The 20,723-nt window shown below is 39.2% G+C and overlaps 1 protein-coding gene across 2 annotated transcripts in view; it reads left to right on the forward strand.

The window, feature by feature from the left end:
• The window catches only part of stk32a (serine/threonine kinase 32A), a 67,249-nt gene that overhangs the window by 7,063 nt on the left and 39,463 nt on the right, over positions 1 to 20,723 (forward strand). For both annotated transcript variants that reach the window (XM_023155525.2, XM_004561725.3), the window contains exons 4-5: positions 1,523 to 1,674; positions 14,530 to 14,703. In XM_023155525.2, coding sequence (XP_023011293.1) covers positions 1,523 to 1,674; positions 14,530 to 14,703 — 326 coding nt within the window. The remainder of the gene's footprint in view (positions 1 to 1,522; positions 1,675 to 14,529; positions 14,704 to 20,723) is intronic.

Consider the following 20,723-nt stretch of genomic DNA (forward strand, 5'->3'; position numbering starts at 1 on the left):
ACACTTCCAGAAGACTGGTGTTGCTTAAGATGTCGCCCAGCCAATAATTTGAGAGAAAACTGCAACAACAAATATATAATGGAACTATAAAACTATCAATTTTATGGTTGGATTATTGAAATGTAAAAAATCAGTCACAAAATGAAAAAAAAAAATAGTTATTACATATAAAACTAAGTCTGTGTTTGTTGTGACAGCATGCAGGCAAACCTCTCAGGTTGTTCCTAAGTTCCATGTAATCCTAGAGCTGCAGCCACTGATTAATGTCATGGCTTATTAATTTGCTAATTTTCTACATTATTCACTGTGAAATTAATGGCCATTTTAATTCCCTAAAGCCAAAGTAGATGGATGTTTTTTGACCAATAGTCCATCCAGTTTACCGTCAGATTATCTGATAGAATCTGCACAATGTAGAGGCTGAAATGAGGAAAATTTGATGTTTTGCTTACAAACTGATAATAAAACTAATAATGAATTCTCAGTATGGTCCCCATTTTTCTTTCAGCAAATCAACCACTTGTTTGAGTTCTGCACAGAGCACAGCATGTTGTCGTAAATAAAACCACACCCCGAGACGTGGTAAAAGTTTTAACAGCAGCACCATGTTAAGCCAAGTGCTGCATAGTAATTCACATCAGCACCTACAGTACATGTAAGCACATATAGAGATGCAGGCACTCCCATGCACATGCAATAACCTTCACACACAACAGAGACCCGCACAATATCGACACTGTGTCCAGTGACAGATAAGCAGTCTAATCATAGTAGATGGCAAGCTGTTCAATGGGAGGAGTGATGTGATCAGGGTTTGGCTGATTAACTGTGCCAGCTGGTCCGCAGATCACTCTCTTAGCAGCAATCACTGGCTTATTGACGCTTGTAGCTCAGACAAACATGACAACAAAAAAGTGTAGTGTTATTACAACTCTACATGTTAATAAAAATGCATGTGTTTCCCTGTTTGAGTCGTCATATACCGTCTGTATGCATTTGATACACAACAGCAGCTTTTCACATCGTAATGGGTTGTTATATTCCGCTGTTTCTTTTTGCTGGATCATATAATTAATGCTATTTATTTGAGAAAACTGACTGCATTCCCCACTGACACACACTAGCAATTCTAATGAGTGCTAACCTGATGTTTCCCATCTCTAAAATGCTAAATATGCTGGTGTGAAAAGTTAAACATCTTAAGAGGGGATTAAATTCTTGATCACTGGCTTAAAGACAAATCTTTTCCTCCCCAACTTTCCATCCAACCTTTTTTGGTAGACTGTGTTTCTGGTTATTGCAGAAGTGTTTCAAATGGTCCACCTCTTCCTTTGTTGGTGGAAAAAAAGTTTTTAGATAAGTATGGATGAATGATGGAAACATAAGTCATACTGTAAATTTGTTAGTCTGAGTATTTTTAAAAACAGAATGCTGTTTTTTGATTCATATCACAAATAATGAATTAATAATCAACAGGAATTTACCTTACGCCATGTTGTCACATGTGATCTTGTCACTTAAGGTCTGCATTGTGCAGAAGAAAGATACCAAGAAGATGTATGCCATGAAGTACATGAACAAGTTAAAATGCGTGGAGCGGAACGAAGTGAGGAACGTCCTCAAAGAACTCCAGATCATGCAGAACCTTGAACATCCTTTCCTGGTCAACTTTTGGTAAGTCATCATGCTGTAATAAGTGCAGTTGTGGTCAGAAGTTTGCATGCACTCATTATGGGCAATGTCATTGTAATAAGCATGCATCAGCATACATCCTTAATGACTTTGAACAATAAGAATTGGGCGCACAAGTTTAAATTCATTTTGGATTTTCTCTAAGTCACATCGATACACTTTACTTTTATTACGTGATGCTTAAGGTTCTGCAGTGTCTTTTAACTTGTCAGGGCCGATTACAACTGGTAGTTGCTCTTTGCTAGCATAAAAAGGATTTGCTTGACAGCACTCATTGGATTGACCAATGCACAGAACAATGACAATGTCCAAGGAACTCAGTGAAGATTTATCTATATTTTATATTTAATCAAGTTGGGAAGGTATTTTAACTGGAGCTTTTTCCAAATGAGTGCCGATTCCAAGACCGAGCGCAGATGGGTGTTTCAACAGGACAATGATCTCAAATACACAAGTGGATAAAGCATTCTTATATTAAGCTTACAGACTTTTTCCAAAGCTCCGACCTGAACCCTGTTGAAAATTTGGGAATTATACTTAAAGCTGAGTCCATGCCAGGAACCTGAGCAGTTTAAATGCTGAAAGAATAGTGGTCAAATATCCAGGCAGAGTTCTGCCAGACACTTGTTGAAGGCTACCAAAACATCTAGTCAGGATGCAACATTCTAAAGGTGATCTAACCAAATAAGAGTGGAGGTGCGTGTATATATTTTGAGCCTGTATACATACTTTTGATCCAATGTGGATAAGAAAAATGATTTCAAACTCGTGCATCCAATTCGTCCTGCTTAAAGTCGGTAAAGATGCATGCTGTACAATCATTCCACCCTGGTAGAAGAACATTTCAAAGGCATCATTAAAAACCCCAAATTACCATGACATTCATGCCCATGATTAGTGGATATAAACTTCTGTAAACAACTGTATTTAGATGTTTGGTTGGGTCTTTCTTTCATTCTGTATGTGTGTCTGATAGATTCATGAATGCATGAATGAATCTTCCCAGGGTCATTTCTGTCAGAGATTTTGGGGACTCTGACAGAAATGTGTTGTTTTTTTTTAAAATTCTGGCTCAGAGTGTATTGAATTTAGCACTAAGTGACTTTAGCAGAATACTGCTGAATTCATTAAATATGTACACAAAAGGCTGCTGTGAAATTATGAATGCTTTCCATTTCAGCAGCTGATCTCAAAGGCTTGTGTTTCACACTGGTTATTGCCATCAGCTATAAATGCCCCGTCGTTGGTTTAGTAATGCATTCCTTCTCACTTATTTATTTTATATGGTGACTGGATCCTATCAAATCAGTAAATGCGCAGACCCAATGAAAGAGTGTGATCAATTAAACAAAACAACAAAAACAAACCCTTTTTACACAGTCTTGGAGTGAGCCTGCAGATTCATCCAGAAAGCTGTTGACCACTGAAGAACAGCAAATGTATCTCCTCTCTTGGCAGCTTCCCACTTGCCTCACCGCATCTCGGTTTGAGGAAATCTTTTACTCGACAACTGTACAAGCTCATTCAAACTGGGAATGCTAATCTAGGATGACTCATCAGGTACCTTTAACCAGCCATTCGTCATAATATTGAGCACCAAGAATCGTACTGAAGATGCCTGATAAGTATAGCTTGTTAAGTTTTCTTCTGAAAGGCGTCATTAATTCTTGATAAGCACTCCCACACTGCAACGTTTGAAAGGAAGCCACCCTGGTCTTCTGTCAAGCTGAGAGGCAGAAAGATGTCTTTCCAAAGACGAAGAAAAACAGCAACAACACACACAGTCTGTTTTTTAAAGATTGAAAGATAGTTGTTTGTTCAGTTCTGTTACAATGATAGTGATGATTATTATTATTATCATTTCCTCTTACATATTTTTTTGATTTTAAAGGTATGTCCTTCTGAACACTTGTGAGGTATCAGGTATTTTGTTTTCTACTCTTTATCCATTGTGTCACTTTTATATAATTGATTGCTAGTTTGACAAAATTAATGCTTAATTTTTAATTACCTATATGATGGAAATAAAACCTACTTTGGTGAGAATGAATAACAAGTCATTTAAGCACATTTTTTCAAAAAAGGAGAGGAGGAGAGGATAGATGGACACATGAAAACACAGAAAAAGAAAAGAAGACCCAGGCAGAGTGCAGTGCAGTCTGTGCAGTGTACGGACTCATCAGACAAACAATACCAGTGCTTGCTTTCTTGCTTGATTGCATGCTGTGTTGGATGAAAAAAAAAAAGGAAGTTAATGCTGTTGGCAGTGTAAGCCCCTCAGGGTGGGGGTGATATCCTCTAGAGATGTGCTTGGGTCAGCGCTATGCCCACTCTCTTTCTCTCCCTCTCTCCCTCCCTCTCTCTCTCTCTCTTTCATGTTGAGTTGGCATAAGTTATGATTGTCCTGAGGTAAGTGCTCAAGGTCAGAGAGAGGGAGAGATTACCTGCAAGCGTATGAACTGCACTGAGCCAGTTAGATGCAGAAAGCTGCCTCCTGGCTGTCCTCTCCTCTTCCTCTTTTCAGTCACCTCTTACGTGTCTTCTCTCACCTCTCCTATTTCACTCCCTCACCACCTGCTATACTTCCTTTTTGCTCCTCTTGCTGCCACTGCACTTGCGACTGGGCATTGCCTCAGAATGTCTGGAAACTGGGCAGCCAAACAGCAATGCATTTGAGAGACAGGAGTGAAAACAAAGCTATTTATGCCATGTTATGCATTTAAAATGTAAAAAGTATTGGTTTTGATCGCACCACAAACAGTAAAGCAGCCAGTTGGGCATGAAAGTCATACATTGTGGTGTCAACCACTCGTTGGCATTACAATCCTTTGACTAAAAGGGAAGGGATACTGTACAGTCATGCTGCGAGGAACACAGAGAGGCTGCAAGTTTCAGCTTTTAGGCTTGCTGCCTGTTTAACTGTGGATTTAGCATTCGATTTGTTTGTTGACGAGGGTATAACACAGAGGAAGAACTTTTTTCAAAGAGCTTGTTTGTTGCTTAGTGTATTGGAAATGTTGAGCACTGGTTGCGCACTCGTTTTGTTTGTGAGCAACACTAGCCTCAAGCAGAGAAAGTCAGTCATGCAGTAATTTTGACTGTTGTGGGCTTACTTTAGTACTTCAGAAGTCTCCATAATGACATCTAGGGCTGATCCAATATCCCCGCAATAATACTGGTATCATTTTTTACAAATTTAATAAAAACGTCATATCGCTGTATCATTGCTATAGCAATGCTAATTCGCACAACAATGAGACCAGCCCAGGCATGTCTGAGAGCCAGAGCGGCCTCTGATGGCAGTTTAGTTGCTAAGAAGGGAGCTACTTCAATAACCTCCAGCAAACCACATTATGCTGCAAAATATGCAAGAAAATTGTTCCAGCTACAGGTGCAAACAACAAACTTGTTTCACCACTTGAGGCAAGAACACACACTAATGAGTACAGTCAGCCTACGAAGGAGGAGATACTAGCACTAGTTATACTCCATATGACAGAAAGGGCAAACAGTAGGTGGAAAATACTGCTGTGGTTACGTGGTGGAAAAACAAGGCTTCAGGCAGCTGGTTAAAAAGCTCAAACTAAAATGTAACATCCCAGGCATAGATAATATTTTTCAGTTTTATTAAATGACAATATCGTGCAGACTCCTGAAGAGTTACAAGGTTAGGCTACTGTACTTTAGATATTGAAGTGTTTGTCGGTGATGTTACAATTCCTTAAAATTTCCAGGGAAACAGGCTAGGCCTTAGGCTGTGTCACTGGAGATAATGTTGTTGTTTCTCCTGCTGGCACCTCGTTTCAATTACGAACTGTGTCATCAGTGACAGAAGCTCATGGGAAAGAAGAAAGGAAAATGCTCTTCATTTACTTACACTTACACCTGTAAGTTGCCTGCATCAATAAAATGTTATTACAAATTTAATACCTTGATATAAAGTTTGACCTCTAATTGACATTGCTAAATTCTGGAACCAATACCTTCATGATATAACATGCCAATTATAAAAAAAATAGTTGTATAACAGTCAAAGGCAGAAAGAAAGAAGCACATTAGCAAAAGTCTGAGACATTGTGAAGTAAAAGCTTCATTTGCTTTAGGGAGTCCCTCTTTTGCATTATGTAATCTTACTAATGCACTAGATTTCTATGCAGAAAAAGGCATCATTCATCATTTCTCATTCATGTGCATCTTTGTTCTCAGAAGCCACGATGTCCTCCCACACACACACAGAAAAAGGCAAAAAAGAGGACTATTCATCTAAGAATCCTTATATAAAAGGTTCCGCAAACCAGACACATTGTATTCTGCAGAACTACAGTCTGCTTAGAAACAGGATGCATTTTAGAAGATTGGCACAACCAAAGAAAAGCCCAGCTCCAGACTCGAATATCACGATTACTGTAACGAGGCCTTCTTGAACGTCAGGTACAAACAGTATCCTTGTGTATCTGCGAAATTTGTGTGTGAAATCCTCAATTTACTTTTAACACTGCAGCCATCGCTGAATGCTTGAAGGCAACATGTCAGCACGTCAATTATTTGGTCTTCAGTCAAGGTGACCTGAATCAGAAAATATGATAATCAAACACGGTTGCTGATTCCCTGAAGACTCAAGCACACAAGTAGGAAAACCTGCTGATAAAAAAATGCAAAAAAAGTTAGTTGATTAATATTTTTATCATTTGCTAAATTATTGAAGTAGTATTTCTTATTGCTTGTTTAAGTGTAATAGTTTATATATTTGAGGGCAAGAATTTAGCAATGCACTTCTTTTTTTAGACGCAGACTGATGGAAGCTGTCAGTCACAGGGAGGTGTTGGAAGATTGGGTGGGAGGAAGGTCGGAGGGCTGTCGGTTTCGATCCGGCATGTCACAGTCTGAGCGGTTGACTCTCTCTGCCCATTTCAAACAAGGTGTGGTGGTCAGATTAGGCGTGTGTGCATCTGTATAGTATTTATGTCTGATCACTATAATTGCATTACTCTGTGGTGAACAACAAAGTCCTGATTAGGCATTTTATCACTGAGATTCACTGGTGTGGTTGTTATGCTGCGGGCATTCAATAGATAAATGTTAATGAGCAAAAATCACTCAGCAGTTTAGAGGGAGTTTTAGTTCATTAACTTCACAAAAGGTGTATGGAAGATGGATTACTGCAAAGACCAAAAGTCTGTCGTAAGTGCTTCAATATTAAATTTAGTGTTAGAAATACAAGTGAGGCAGTGGCTATATTATTTTCCTTTTATTATTTAAGTATGTACTAGATGAGAGTTTCATTCAATACCGTATAGAAATTCAATTCAGTTTTATTTATATGGCTCTGATTCAACACAAAGTCATCTCAGGGCGCTTTATATTGTGATGAAAATATAAGGCCTTTGGAAACTGCAGCATATTCAGTATTATTTCATTAACTGTGTAGCCTTACATGTCATAACTGTTACCTTTGACAGAGGGAAAAGGGAGTCTTTTTGTAAGGACACGTTACCATTAGGTTGTGAGCCCCTGTGGTTTCTTCCATTACTAAAATGGCCCGGGGTGTCTTTGCTTCTAAAAGCTCCATGGCGGATGCTCTCCCATCGGACCGGCTGCCTGAAAGCCACCAAAGGGTCACATTGAAATGCATGTGTGGCACAGTAGAGCTAGGTACAGAAAGAAAGAATATTATGGAGGTGGGAGCGGTTAAAAGACAAGCTGAGGAAACAGAGAGAGCTAGCGCGCCACAGAGACACCAGGCTCGATGCCAGGAAAGCGAATGAAAAGTTTTTCACAGTTTCAACGTAATGCACAGGTGCTAATCTGCAGCCTGATGACTCTTGGCTTCTGTCAGCCCACAACTGTGGTTGAAGCATCAACAGCGTTATTTGCTTGTGGATGTCTGTTCTTTCTGCAGGTGCAACGGCAAATGGAGACGGGACTCCCATTACTGGCTGATTATTTTCCATTTCATTCTTGTACAGCTTTTCATCTTCATGCCATTATGTTGTTTATGTCATCCATTATTAACAAGTTTTGTGAAACTTTATCTGTCTAGCTGCTATTAATCTAGGATACAACAAAAAATGTGTTCAGAAAAGAAAAAGCAAACAACTACAGCTGTGATTGGACTACCACTTTTAAAAACAAGGTTATTTAGAAAGGGGGGTTCTCTAAGTTGCTAGGGTTGTTTTCGTTTACATACAGTGATCAGCGCAATGCACAGTTTTAATATGAGACAGCGTCAGTGGTAACTCAGGTAGCTTCTGTGACCCAGACTCTACCTGTGGCAAACAACATAATCAGTGCCATTTCTAATTCATTTTGACAGCAGTGGCAGCAGGTCACTAAAGACTTCATTCATATTCAACTGCCTTCCAAGTACCAGCTCCCCATGGTCAGAGAGCGACTGAGAGGGAGAGCACATTCACAAGCACCGTTTCTTTCTTTCTTTTTTGAAAAGAGTGCTGAAATAGCTGAATTATAGAGCTGTATTAATACTAAGTCAGTCGTCTCCAGATCAATGTTGATTATTATCAACTATCATTAAAAAACAAAATACTTAATGCACTCTAATCGCAGCGCAAAAACCACAACCATAAAAACAGATAGGTCTGTGTGAGTGTATGATGGTTTGTCTCTTTTATGTGGAAGTCTTTGGCAAGTCAGTCACTCCTCCATTTCCACCCCACCCCCCCCATCCCCACCCCCCATTTATGGCTAAGCCCTTTCAGTTTTTACCACCTTGTCTCTTTGACGGAAATCCTAGTGGGACAGGAAAACATGGAAACCTCAGCCAAGCGTGAGAGTTGGTTTTCTACTCGATTAAACTGGTTTCACGGACGGCTCTAGAGTGATATCGATTAACTTGATGGCCTCGCTGCCCTGAAGCCAACACAAAGTTGTGAACTCATCAAGTAGTTGAACAAGTAATACATTGAACTTTCATATTAACGTATGTGTTATTACAATACATCGTTATACTGACCATTGATAATCTACCAACCAACTGAACCCATCCCTCAAAAAACTCTTGTATTTCTTTTTTCCTTTAACAAATGACAGGAACATTTAAATCCTGTAATGCAGGTAAAGTGAGAGCGCCATCCACAGTTTGATTTTGAAACATTTAAAAAAAAATTATGCTCACACACTGCTTTATTAGATACATCTTAGTCCTTCTGTTACCTGCTTTAATTCTTCATGGCCTCGATTCGATTGTGACCCTTTTTTCTCATTGTAACATTGCTGCAGATTTTTAGCTGCACATCCATGATGCAAATCTCCTGCTCTACCACATCCCAAAGGTTCTCTGCTGAGTTGAGATCTGGTGACTGATGCCGTATGAGTACAGTGAACTCATTGTAATGTTCAATATCCAGTTTGAGATGATTTGAGCTTTGAAACATGGTGCATTGTACTGCTAGACGCAACAGAAGATTAGCACACTGTGGTCATAAATGGAGGCACATGTTCACCAACAATATTCAGGTAGGCTGTGGTGTTTAAATGATGCTCAGTTGGTAGTAAGGGGGCTAAGCATTTATCCCCCACACCATAACCCCAATGCCAACATCCTGAATACAAGATACAAGGCAGCATGGATCAATGCTCTCATTTTGTTTTTATGCCAAATTCTGACACTGCTGTTCAAATGTTGAAGCAGAAACTAAGAATGACCAGAATATGCAACAATCTAATTTTCAGTTGTCCAGTTTTCCTTTGACGAGTAGTTATTTGAGTTATTGTTGCCTTCCTATCACCTCACTGCAATCTCATCCAGAGATCTATGCTCATTGGATATTTTCTCTTTTTTGGACCATTCTCTGTAAAACCCACAGATGGTTTTTCATGAAAATTCCAGTAGATCAGCAATTTCTGAAATACTCAGACTGGCCCATCTGGCACCAGCAGCCATGCCACATTCAAAGTTGCTTAAGTCACCTTTCTTCCCCATTCGCATGTTTGCTTTGAACTTTTGCAGGTGATCTTGACCATATCTGCATGCCTAAATGCATATGGTATCTGGCATGTAATTGGTAATTAATGAACTATTTGGATGTATAATGAATTAAATGCAAAGAATAGGAATGTCCAATATTTGTGACCCTTTTTTCTCATATTTGTATTTCAGCCTATTATAATATACCTAAATCGACACAAACAGAAATCCATAAGATTGGCTCATGATATCTCTAGTATACATGACATAAAATAAATAATTATTAAATAGTTAGTAGTAATGAATAAATTAGCAAGAAGCACATTTAATTCAGATGTAAAGATCAATTCCCCTGTCTTAAAAAAAGTTGCTGAACTCAGCACATTAGAAGAAATCATCTCTTTGTATACATATTAAACAAGTAACTCCTTTTCTTGTTTTGTGGCCAAGAAAAATGAGCAATTAATGTCCCGTTTGTGTCTCCTAAATACTTGTGACAGAGTCCTGTTGTATTCTTTACCTCCTTAAATTGGCTCAGTTAGAGGTATTTACACTCCATGTGTGTGTGACAGAAAGAGAAAAACACTAAGGTAGAATAAGAGAGAAGGGATGAGAGAAACAGGAGACCGCAAGAGAGCAAATGAGAAGCAAAGACAGTCAATCAAACGATTAGTAGATGGAGTAAAAATAGAGTCCATCCGACAATCACTAAAAGTTATCTGGCGCACACTTTAAACAAAAAAAGGCCTATTTTTCCTATCTTGGTTTGGAGTCTTTGGCAAGATTTTCAGATTTTCAGTCATCAGTATTTCACACATTTTCAGCATCGCATTTAAAAATTTGCATACTTGTTCCTGCTATTTAACTCCTTACAGTTTATTTTTCTATAATTCTTCTGTAATTGAGGTACGCAGTAACAGGATAGCACCTAGACTGGCATATCCAAATGTGTGGTTCATTAGTTCTTCACATATCTTTGTAAACAGAACTAGAGCAATATAATTAGCTAGAACATTTTTACTCTCCCTGAACACAGTTGGAGTTGTGTCATCCGAAAAAACTACAAATCCTGCATCAAAGTCAAGCAATGCAGAGAGTGTGGTGTTAATATGATGCGGGTTTGATGTGTGTCTCTTCCTTCTGTGCCAGACTTAAGCGTCATATCGTTTTCCAACTCACTCTTCCTTTCTTTCATCTTTATGCACACACACAAGCATACATGCCAAACCACTCTGTCACTCTAGTTATATCTGCTGAAACTTTTCTTTTCCAGAATAAAATCTTGGTAGACTCCTGTTAAAGGTCCTCTTTTCTGAATACATTTTTATTCTCATTGTCCCAGCACAGCTTTTGTACAATGCGTCATTATTCATTATGACCAGTTTTATTCTTCATCGCAACCTGAACTCTGTTAGACAAGCTTCTCTGTAATTTCTTTAAGACATCGTTCTTTAGAGTTTTTGAAGGACTTTCAAAGTACTTCTTTGACGTTTGGGTGCCTTTTGTTCTATTCTGTGCCGAGATGACCCCCCACATTATTGAAGTCCAGGCTCTAGGGAGACCAATCCATGACTGATTGCGTTCCATTGTGTGTTTTTCCATCCAGCTATGCTTTTACTACATTGGCAATTTGTTTGACATCGTTGTTATGCTGAAAAATGAAGCTGTTAACAAAGAGATACTTTCCAGATGACATTATTGTTGGATTAAAATCTGATGCGTTTCTGCCTTCGTAGTTCCATCAGTCTTAAAACTATGACAGAGCATCCACTGTGTTTTACAGATGGCTTTAAACACTTGCTGTTGTACCTCTTGCCAATTTCAAATATGGGTTTTTCACTCCATAAGAACTGTTGCACTGATTTTCACTAAAATTCTTCTGTAATATGATGTGTGTCAGCCTTTCCTACATCTACACACACTGAGACTTTCTGATGAGGCTTTTATTTTCTTATTCATAAGGACATGACTTCCAGATTCTGTTAATCTGCTGTAGATTTGTTTTGGCTTGACACATTTTTAAGGATATCTTGCACACCATACTGAGATATGACAGGTTTTTGGCATAGATCTCTTTTGGAATCACCTCGTTGGTGCAAAAATAACATATTTTGCCTGATTCAATGTAGTTGACTTTTGGGTAAATAGGATATCCTAAAGAGAGTCAGAAATAGGATTATCTTTAGGATAAATATTTATTGTTGCATATAAATATATGCATCTCCAGGATGTCCATGCCACAGATAGTATTTCCAAACTCGGAGGCTGCGGCAATCAGATGTTGAGTGGTCTCAGCATTATCTGAGCCGTAGTAGACAGTTTGGAGTCAGCTTAATCAATCTCCATCCATCCAGTTTAGAAAAGCTTCACCTTCAGGGTGTTCACCAATACAGCCAAAAAAAGACATCCTTGGTCATTACACTTTGACTTTTAGCCAAGATGATCCTTTTCTGCCGGCAATAACAGAAATGCTCTTTTCAAAGATGCAACAATTTCAGCTGTAGGCTGTTTGCATCCGATTAAATCCACATTTCAATCGAGTGTAGCAGCAGATCTGATATTTTATGCAAGATATGAACGTGGAAATGTAGGACACTGTGTTGCCAACTGTATGCAGAACAAAACCCTAGGCGAGCTTTGGAAAAAAAAGCAGGCATCTGCGATTTTTTTATACAATTTTTGCATAAATTAGTCGTGGGTGAGAAACTAATTAAGTCATTGTTTAAATGGAGTGAACAAAAAGTGCATCCCCGGTGAGAAGCTCAGCATGTAAAATCAATTATTTGTGCAACAGCTACTCAAAGTGCAACGCAGCGGACTTCTCGCTGAGACAGGCTGGCTGTGCATGCTGGAGCTTCAGGGATGAGCAGACTGATGACCGCAGTCACACGCAGCGCATTCTTCACAGATTAACACCAATACAGGACTATATATAGGCAAATATTAACTACCGTGTACTGTAAAAACTGTAAAAACTATGCAAAATTGAGCCCACGGAAAATTTAAGAGGAAACAAGAATAGTTAGCAAGCTATTCATGATACAATGTCATGTGGAGACAACTAAAAAGGCACATTTTTTATCCTTGCCATACAAGTGTAAGGATGATAGTGGCTCACATTATATTTTTAAATCGAGTGATGATGTACTTAAGTATATCTCAGGTGTATTTATATGTAATTTGAAGGCTTTGTGCAGCACTTTGGTCTTTATAAACGGAAGAAGATGGATGGATGGAATGATAGTTATTAAGACTGACTGACAGGTTATTATGATTAATAATTATGACCCAAACAAATAAGGTTGTAAAAGTAGACATTGTCCAATGTCTATTTTCTGTAAACTGTCATCTTAGAGGAGAATTTTGCATTTCAGCCTGGATTTTCCCATTGTTATTGTCATGGTTGGCTGTGTGGCAGGCAGGCAAGCAGGAGTGGTGGATCCAAAATGCAGGACTCAGACACAGAAGTTCAACTTAAAGCGCAGCTTTATTGCTGGGAAAACCTCTTACTAAACTAAACTCACCAAAGGACAAACAAAAACACTGGTGGACAAAACACTGAAGCAGAAATACTGAACTGGAGCTAGAGCTGGAAACAAAACACTGGTAACACGGAGGCAAAACACACACAGCTTGTTGAGGGTACGACGCAACACTGACTCAGAGAAACACAGGGACTAAATACACTGGGAAGTAACGAGGAGAATGAGACACAGAAGGAGGGCACAGCTGGGGGAAATTAGAACTGACGAGACAAGCAAAGCAGGACACATTCACATAAGACACGGACCTACAAAGTAAAACAGGAAGGATCACACAGAGACGCGAACTTGACACAGTGGAGACAGCAACTAAGAAACACAGAGACATAAACCATAAGGCAGAGGACTCTAAGAACCGAGAGACACAGAGGGGAACTCAAACATGCAGACACAGACTTACACAGAACAGAGGGGACATAGAGAAACATGAAGGGCAAGGGATCGAAACTAGAAACCATAGAAACTCACACCAAGTACAATAATACAAAAATCACAATGAACTAAAACGCTGGGTCAGGAGACCCAGGACCCTGACAGTTATGGCTTTTCAGTCAATCCAATAAACCCCATTCATGTAACATTTGTGCAACATAACATTTTCCTAAACATACCTGTACCCATGGAGCCACATGGATGGGGGAAACACCTGGAATTCTTCTTTAAGCTGTACAAAAGTGCTCAACCAAGAGTGTTGTTTTAGCTGTCTCACATGCCTCCTGTGTAGCCACTTCTGTGGGATTTTCTCATTTCTCTGAGCCTTAAAAGTGTCATAACGACCTAGACCAAAGCATTCAGTTTACAGTAAGATTAGGGAACTGATCAGGGAACCATCCCAAACATCACCTGAGAGCAGTGAAAAGGGGAAAAGGCAAGAGAGAGGAAGGGAGAGAACAAAAACCCCCAACCCTGACAGAAGGTTAATGAACTTTGCCACAGGCGTCACGTAGACAGCATTTTCTGCAATGTGAAAGACTGTGATGAGTGTTTTTCTTTAGGCCTGGACTTAGAGGAGCACCTGTCCTCTGAGAGTATGCAAGGCTTCCGAGGTTGTTTTTAATAGAGATCATGTTGTTAAAACCCCGAAAGGTTTTGCTGAACTCTTTGTTCTTGTCAATCTTTTTATACTAAGGTGTTACACACTATCTTAAAAAGGTTGATTTGCCTGAGGTGCACAAACCTGGCATGAGTTCAATTTGCGCTTGTTATCTTATTTTTTTGCTGATGGGTTTATCACCCCTTGATTCCCTAGTTCTTTTCCCTCCTCCTCTTACATGTCTCCTCAGTTTTTATTTCTTTCTCCAGTTTTCTTTGCCATTTCCCTGACTCTTTGTTACCATGTCACTCTTCTTTGTGACTTATCTTTCTTTATAGGTATTCCTTCCAAGATGAGGAGGACATGTTTATGGTGGTGGATCTGCTTCTGGGCGGAGACCTGCGCTACCACCTCCAGCAGAATGTGCACTTCTCAGAGAGCACTGTCAAACTCTACATCTGTGAATTGGCTCTGGCTCTGGGATATCTCCGCACCAAGCGCATCATACACAGGTAAGAGGTGTTTCTATAAACTGACATTTTTATAACTCAATATATAGTTTTTTGTAATTACCTTTAATGATACAGTTAAGGGTTTGTTGCCCTCTGTCTCTTTAAAAATAACAGGACGGAAATAGTCTTCAGCATGCGTCCTCCTTATGCTTCCTGCCTCATTTTTCACCAGAGCTTGGGCATTGCGCACTCCTCTTTTCTCCTTGGCTGTTTTCATCCACATAGTTTTCTAATACTGCTCCACCACAGGGCAAGGTCAAGATGTCTTGACATTAAGGTCATCCCTGACACAACAGTTTACCCTCTGCCAGAGACTACGGCCATTATCAAATGCGCCAGTTCCATCTACAGTGGGGCAAAAAAGTATTTAGTCAGCCACCGATTGTGCAAGTTCCCCCACTTAAAATGATGACAGAGGTCAGTAATTTGCACCAGAGGTACACTTCAACTGTGAGAGACAGAATGTGAAAAAAAAAAATCCATGAATCCACATGGTAGGATTTGTAAAGAATTTATTCGTAAATCAGGGTGGAAAATAAGTATTTGGTCAATAACAAAAATACAACTCAATACTTACATAACCTTTGTTGGCAATAACAGAGGTCAAACGTTTACTATAGGTCTTTACCAGGTTTGCACACACAGTAGCTGGTATTTTGGCCCATTCCTCCATGCAGATCTTCTCGAGAGCAGTCATGTTTTGGGGCTGTCGCCGAGCAACACGGACTTTCAACTCCCGCCACAGATTTTCTATGGGGTTGAGGTCTGGAAACTGGCTAGGCCACTCCAGGACTTTCAAATGCTTCTTACGGAGCCACTCCTTTGTTGCCCGGGCGGTGTGTTTTGGATCATTGTCATGTTGGAAGACCCAGCCTCGTTTCATCTTCAAAGTTCTCACTGCAGGTCATTCACCAGGTCCCCCCGTGTGGTTCTGGGATCTTTGCTCACCGTTCTCATGATCATTTTGACCCCACGGGATGAGATCTTGCGTGGAGCCCCAGATCGAGGGAGATTATCAGTGGTCTTGTATGTCTTCTATTTTCTGATGATTGCTCCCACAGTTGGTTTTTTCACACCAAGCTGCTTGCCTATTGTAGATTCACTCTTCCCAGTCTGGTGCAGGTCTACAATACTTTTCCTGGTGTCCTTCGAAAGCTCTTTGGTCTTGGCCATGGCGGAGTTTGGAGTCTGACTGTTTGAGGCTGTGGACAGGTGTCTTTTATACAGATGATGAGTTCAAACAGGTGCCATTCATACAGGTAACGAGTGGGGGACAGAAAAGCTTCCTACAGAAGACGTTACAGGTCTGTGAGAGCCAGAGATTTTCCTTGTTTGAGGTGACCAAATACTTATTTTCCACCCTGATTTACGAATAAATTCTTTACAAATCCTACCATGTGGATTCATGGATTTTTTTTTCACATTCTGTCTCTCACAGTTGAAGTGTACCTCTGGTGCAAATTACTGACCTCTGTCATCATTTTAAGTGAGGGAACTTGCACAATCGGTGGCTGACTAAATACTTTTTTGCCCCACTGTATGTTGCTGTGTTGATGCCTTACTTAATTTTCAAAATGCAAGTCAAGTGCTTTTCAGGCAGAAATATCTGCTGTTATGGCAAAACCACAACTCAGAGAGCCAATAAAAGTGTGCCTACTGCCAAATGTTATTATTTTAAGTTGCTGAATAACTCAAAGTGCATGAGATGTTCCATTATTGGCTAACGTTTGCTGCCAAAATACATTAAGTACATTGAGTGTGCAAAATGTTAAAAAAAAACTGCCTTACTCGTGACATAGTAACAGACAACAATACAGCAACCCTGTATCATACAAAGAACTCTCTTCATTTACCCGGTTTATGCTTTACAGGATAGTTTTTGTACATTTTATGAATTAGCAGTCCATGAAAATTAGCTATTAATAATGATGTTCACTGAAGCAATGTAATGTCTGTATTCAGAACACCACTTACTGGGAATCCACATTACCTGAGTTAATTCCCACTGACTCAGGCCTCTGTTTAGTGTTTCTGTCCTGAGAACAAGCTGTCTTCCAAAGCGGACCTTAAGGAAGGCAGCCAGACCCACTGTCTACACCAGATTGATGGAAAAATTTCCCATATAAAAACGGTTTTGATGATGGCTCAGCAGAATAAATCATCTTTTACCATTTTTCATTCATTGATTTTAGAGGGCACGACAGGTTTTAGATTGCGTGTCGATGGGCACACTTGATGAAATCCAGACACTACTGACTGACAGCAAAAACAGTTGATAAAATGCTTTCTGTGTATATTGGTCTTTAAAATTACTCCTCCACTCTGATGTCTGAGCAAAGACACAAACATAGGAAAAAGACCTTCTCAGATCATGACTAATAGGAAACATCACTGTAACAGAGAACACTAATTTATCAACACCCCCAGATAACAAATTACACCATTTAACGTTAAGCAGGCTACTTGCTCTTGTCCACGCTCTTAAACCTCCACAGGAAAGAGAGGAGGAGAAATAAGTGGGACGGATTAATAATTTGCTTATTCATTCAGCCCATTGAGGGTATGAATATTTAAATTATGTTTTCTATTTCAGTCCTGGAGAGGACAGACTTGCCAGTTGATGCGCAGGTGTTGGGGGCGTTTGTTTAGATGGAATCAACATCTTTTCAATCTGCATTCATTAGCTTCAAATAGGAAGAGGAGCTGAAAGTAACTCTCGGCTCATCTGTATGGAAATTGAATATATAATTTCCTCACTCAGACGTGGACGCGCTGACTTGGGTTCGCCGAGCGAATGCGTTTCAGTGGACGTTTGTGTGTGTATGCACCTGTCTATATGGGTATAAATACGAGACATACAGATTCTCTTTCCGTTGGTCTTTAATGATTTTGATGATAATTAGGGGAGCAGTGATGATAATGACATTAATCACATGCAACACGATCACATGTTAATTATGTCATTTACAAGTTTGATCATGCCAGAGGTAAAATACGCATGGCATTAGCTTCTTCCATATGATGGCTGGATATCAGCATACGGTACTGATGCTTCTACACACACGTGTGTATTTATATCGTTGTGGGGACATCTCATTGACATAATGCTTTCCCTGGCCGCTTACCCTAACCCTAACCATCAAAAATGAATGCCTAACCCTGATCCTTACCCTAAACCTAACCATAACCTAATTGTAACCCTGACACTAAAACCACATTTTGAGTCTCAAAAATGCCTTCAAACTCGTGGGGTCCCCATGAGGGCTGTTTGTCCCCACAAGTATAGTAAACTACCAATTTTTGGTCCCCAGGAAGATGTTAATACCCGTGCACACACACACACATACATACACAAACCCCTTTACTATTACATATATTATTTAAGTTATTAGTTGGTGGAACATTAAAATTTCTCGGATTGTGTCTAGTTTGAGTTTGTGTTGCAGCTCGTATGAGCAAATATATTGTATGTTGTTATAATGTTGCTGGAACGACACAATTCTACTACAACAGCAAAAAGCACTGGACACCAAGCAGAGCTCTTTGTTTGATCTCGTGCACGAGGGAGAGAACTGTGACGAGCGCCGTTCCTTCCGCTCGAACCCCAGTCACTCTCGTCTGTTCCCTCGTAACACTGCTGTAAACAAAGAGTACCTTGTCTGTGTGTATGTATAGATGTGTGTGTGTGTGTGGTCAAGATGTGACCCTGTGAAGACTCCCCAAAGCTGGTGCTAGGAGTCCAGCGGTCCACCTAAACAAAGGGCTCTTATACTTAAATAGATACAGAGTAGGTGTCCTCCTATACCATAAATCAGTAAGAGAAGGTACGACCTCTCTCATGACCTTAAGATATGTCTGTATGCCAGAGTGCTCTGGGAGGCACACAGAGTCTTTGCAGACTGCTAAGGATCAGACCTCTATCTTTATGCAATCAATTATAAAAATCTAAGCATATATGAGAATATATTTCTAAGCATAAATGACAATCCAACAATATAAACCTAACATATTTATGTTTGTTTTTTGAATCCGCAGCCAGTCAGATGCTTTCCAGATTGTAATGCATGGTGGATGAAAATCTGACAGTACTTTTATGTATTCATAATTCCATCCATTTTGAAAAGATCTCCAACACTACATGCTGAAAGACAGAGCCAACACCGTTTTACTGTTCCACTCGCTGTTAGATTTCTCTCCTGACCTCCTCTGTTATTATTACACTAATAATAATCACTAGTGAACGAAAATTTTCTAATTTGGATTCATGACTCCATATGATCTTCAGTCCAGTTCCTGTGCAATTTGGCATACCTCAGTCTTTACTTCCTCTTTCCCTTCCTCAAAAATGGCTTCTTGACAGCCGCCCTTCCACTGACAGCGTTTCTGATGAACCTTTGATGAACCGTACATGGATAAAGAGCCAATGCATCTCTCAGGTCCCGTGTCAGATCTCTGCTGTGATATTTTACTGCTTTTTTCTTAAGATCTACCATAAATAGGCCTGGCAATTTGCCTTCCACTTGTTTTCTTACATTTTTTGAGGACAAACCGCACACACTGTTTATGATGCTAGCTCCTCGGGGATCACTTTGTTACAAAAATACAATGTGATCCCTGTAAAACGATGTTATCTTGGGCATTTTTCAAACTCAACTAAAGAAATGAGAAGAAATTATATGGGTTTTTTTTTTACATCAGGCTACTAGAAATGAAGATACCATTTAAAATGAATTATTTGCTAAGATGTCCGCTATGTGTAAACACAACACTGGTTCATCCATTGAGTTTGGACCTTTTTTTATGCTTGAATGATTCATAGGTCAGTGTTAAGTAGCTTAACAAGCAACAAAAAAAAATCCCCTCGCTTTGAAAGACCTTCATAACTAGAGAACTATTGATCAAGAATTACAAGAAATTACAAGAAAGTCTGATTCCTTAGAAGCTGAATAATGACATTATATTGATAACTAGATAATGGGAGGTGGCTCGAGGCTTTTGCATAGTGTATGTAGGTTTTGGTGTGGTTTGAGATCAGGGTAAATGTCTTTTATGCAGTTATGTCCCAGTTATATTCTGGGTACCATAATAACGAGACAACAATGGCAACATCAGCAGACATATCTATGTAATTTTCAATAATGAGTCCTTGCACGGTATAGTTTGCTGCTATATGGAAACATGAACGGTCCCATGGGAACATTCAATCTTAGCAACAGTCTTTCAGCTCATCCTGTAAGGAGGGAAATTAGTTCAGTGTCATCAAGGGACAATAGAGCAACCTCTGAGCATGAAACACAAAGTGGAAATATGTTTAATGGAAAATAATATTACCTTAAAATAGACTTTGTAAGTTTGGTATTGCATATGCTATTACAGTACAGAGGTACAGGTGTTGAACAGGTTTTTAAACATGGAGCCATAAAACAGATTTGTACAATAAAATGAAGATGACACAGCTTATTCAAGTATGAGTGCTTTAAATTTCATTTGTCAGATATACCAATTCTACATTCTAGATGGTCAGATCTTGCACTACTACATCACATCCTTTAGACATTAAACTGAAGCGGGAACTGTACCCAACTACCTGATACCTTTTACTTCTACCTTTTACTCCTTTATTTTGTTTTTAGTTCAGTATCACATAAAGCAGTTAAGGGTATTTTTGCAGTTAAACAACAAAAACTCTCTACACACCTAGGCTTGTTGGAATATGTGTGTATCCATACTATGACTAGTTCAAAAGCACATATATAGTATATACATAGTGCTTAACGTGTTTATTAAGTCACCTGTCATAAAAACAAGCAAGCAAAAATATTTTTGAAATATGTCCAAAAAATTATTTAAAGCAAAACCTTATTCAATTTAAATTTTTATGCCATACTTTTTGCATTTTAATTAAAAAACTAAATAATGGGATTTACTAGTCTATAGGCTTTATGGGCCATTAATATTTCTCATTTTCTGGTTCTCCTATATCTTGTAAACCTAATTCTGCATTGCTTACTGTTTAACAT

The sequence above is a fragment of the Maylandia zebra genome, linkage group LG10 (genome assembly GCF_041146795.1).
Source record: "Maylandia zebra isolate NMK-2024a linkage group LG10, Mzebra_GT3a, whole genome shotgun sequence".
NCBI lineage: Eukaryota > Metazoa > Chordata > Actinopteri > Cichliformes > Cichlidae > Maylandia > Maylandia zebra.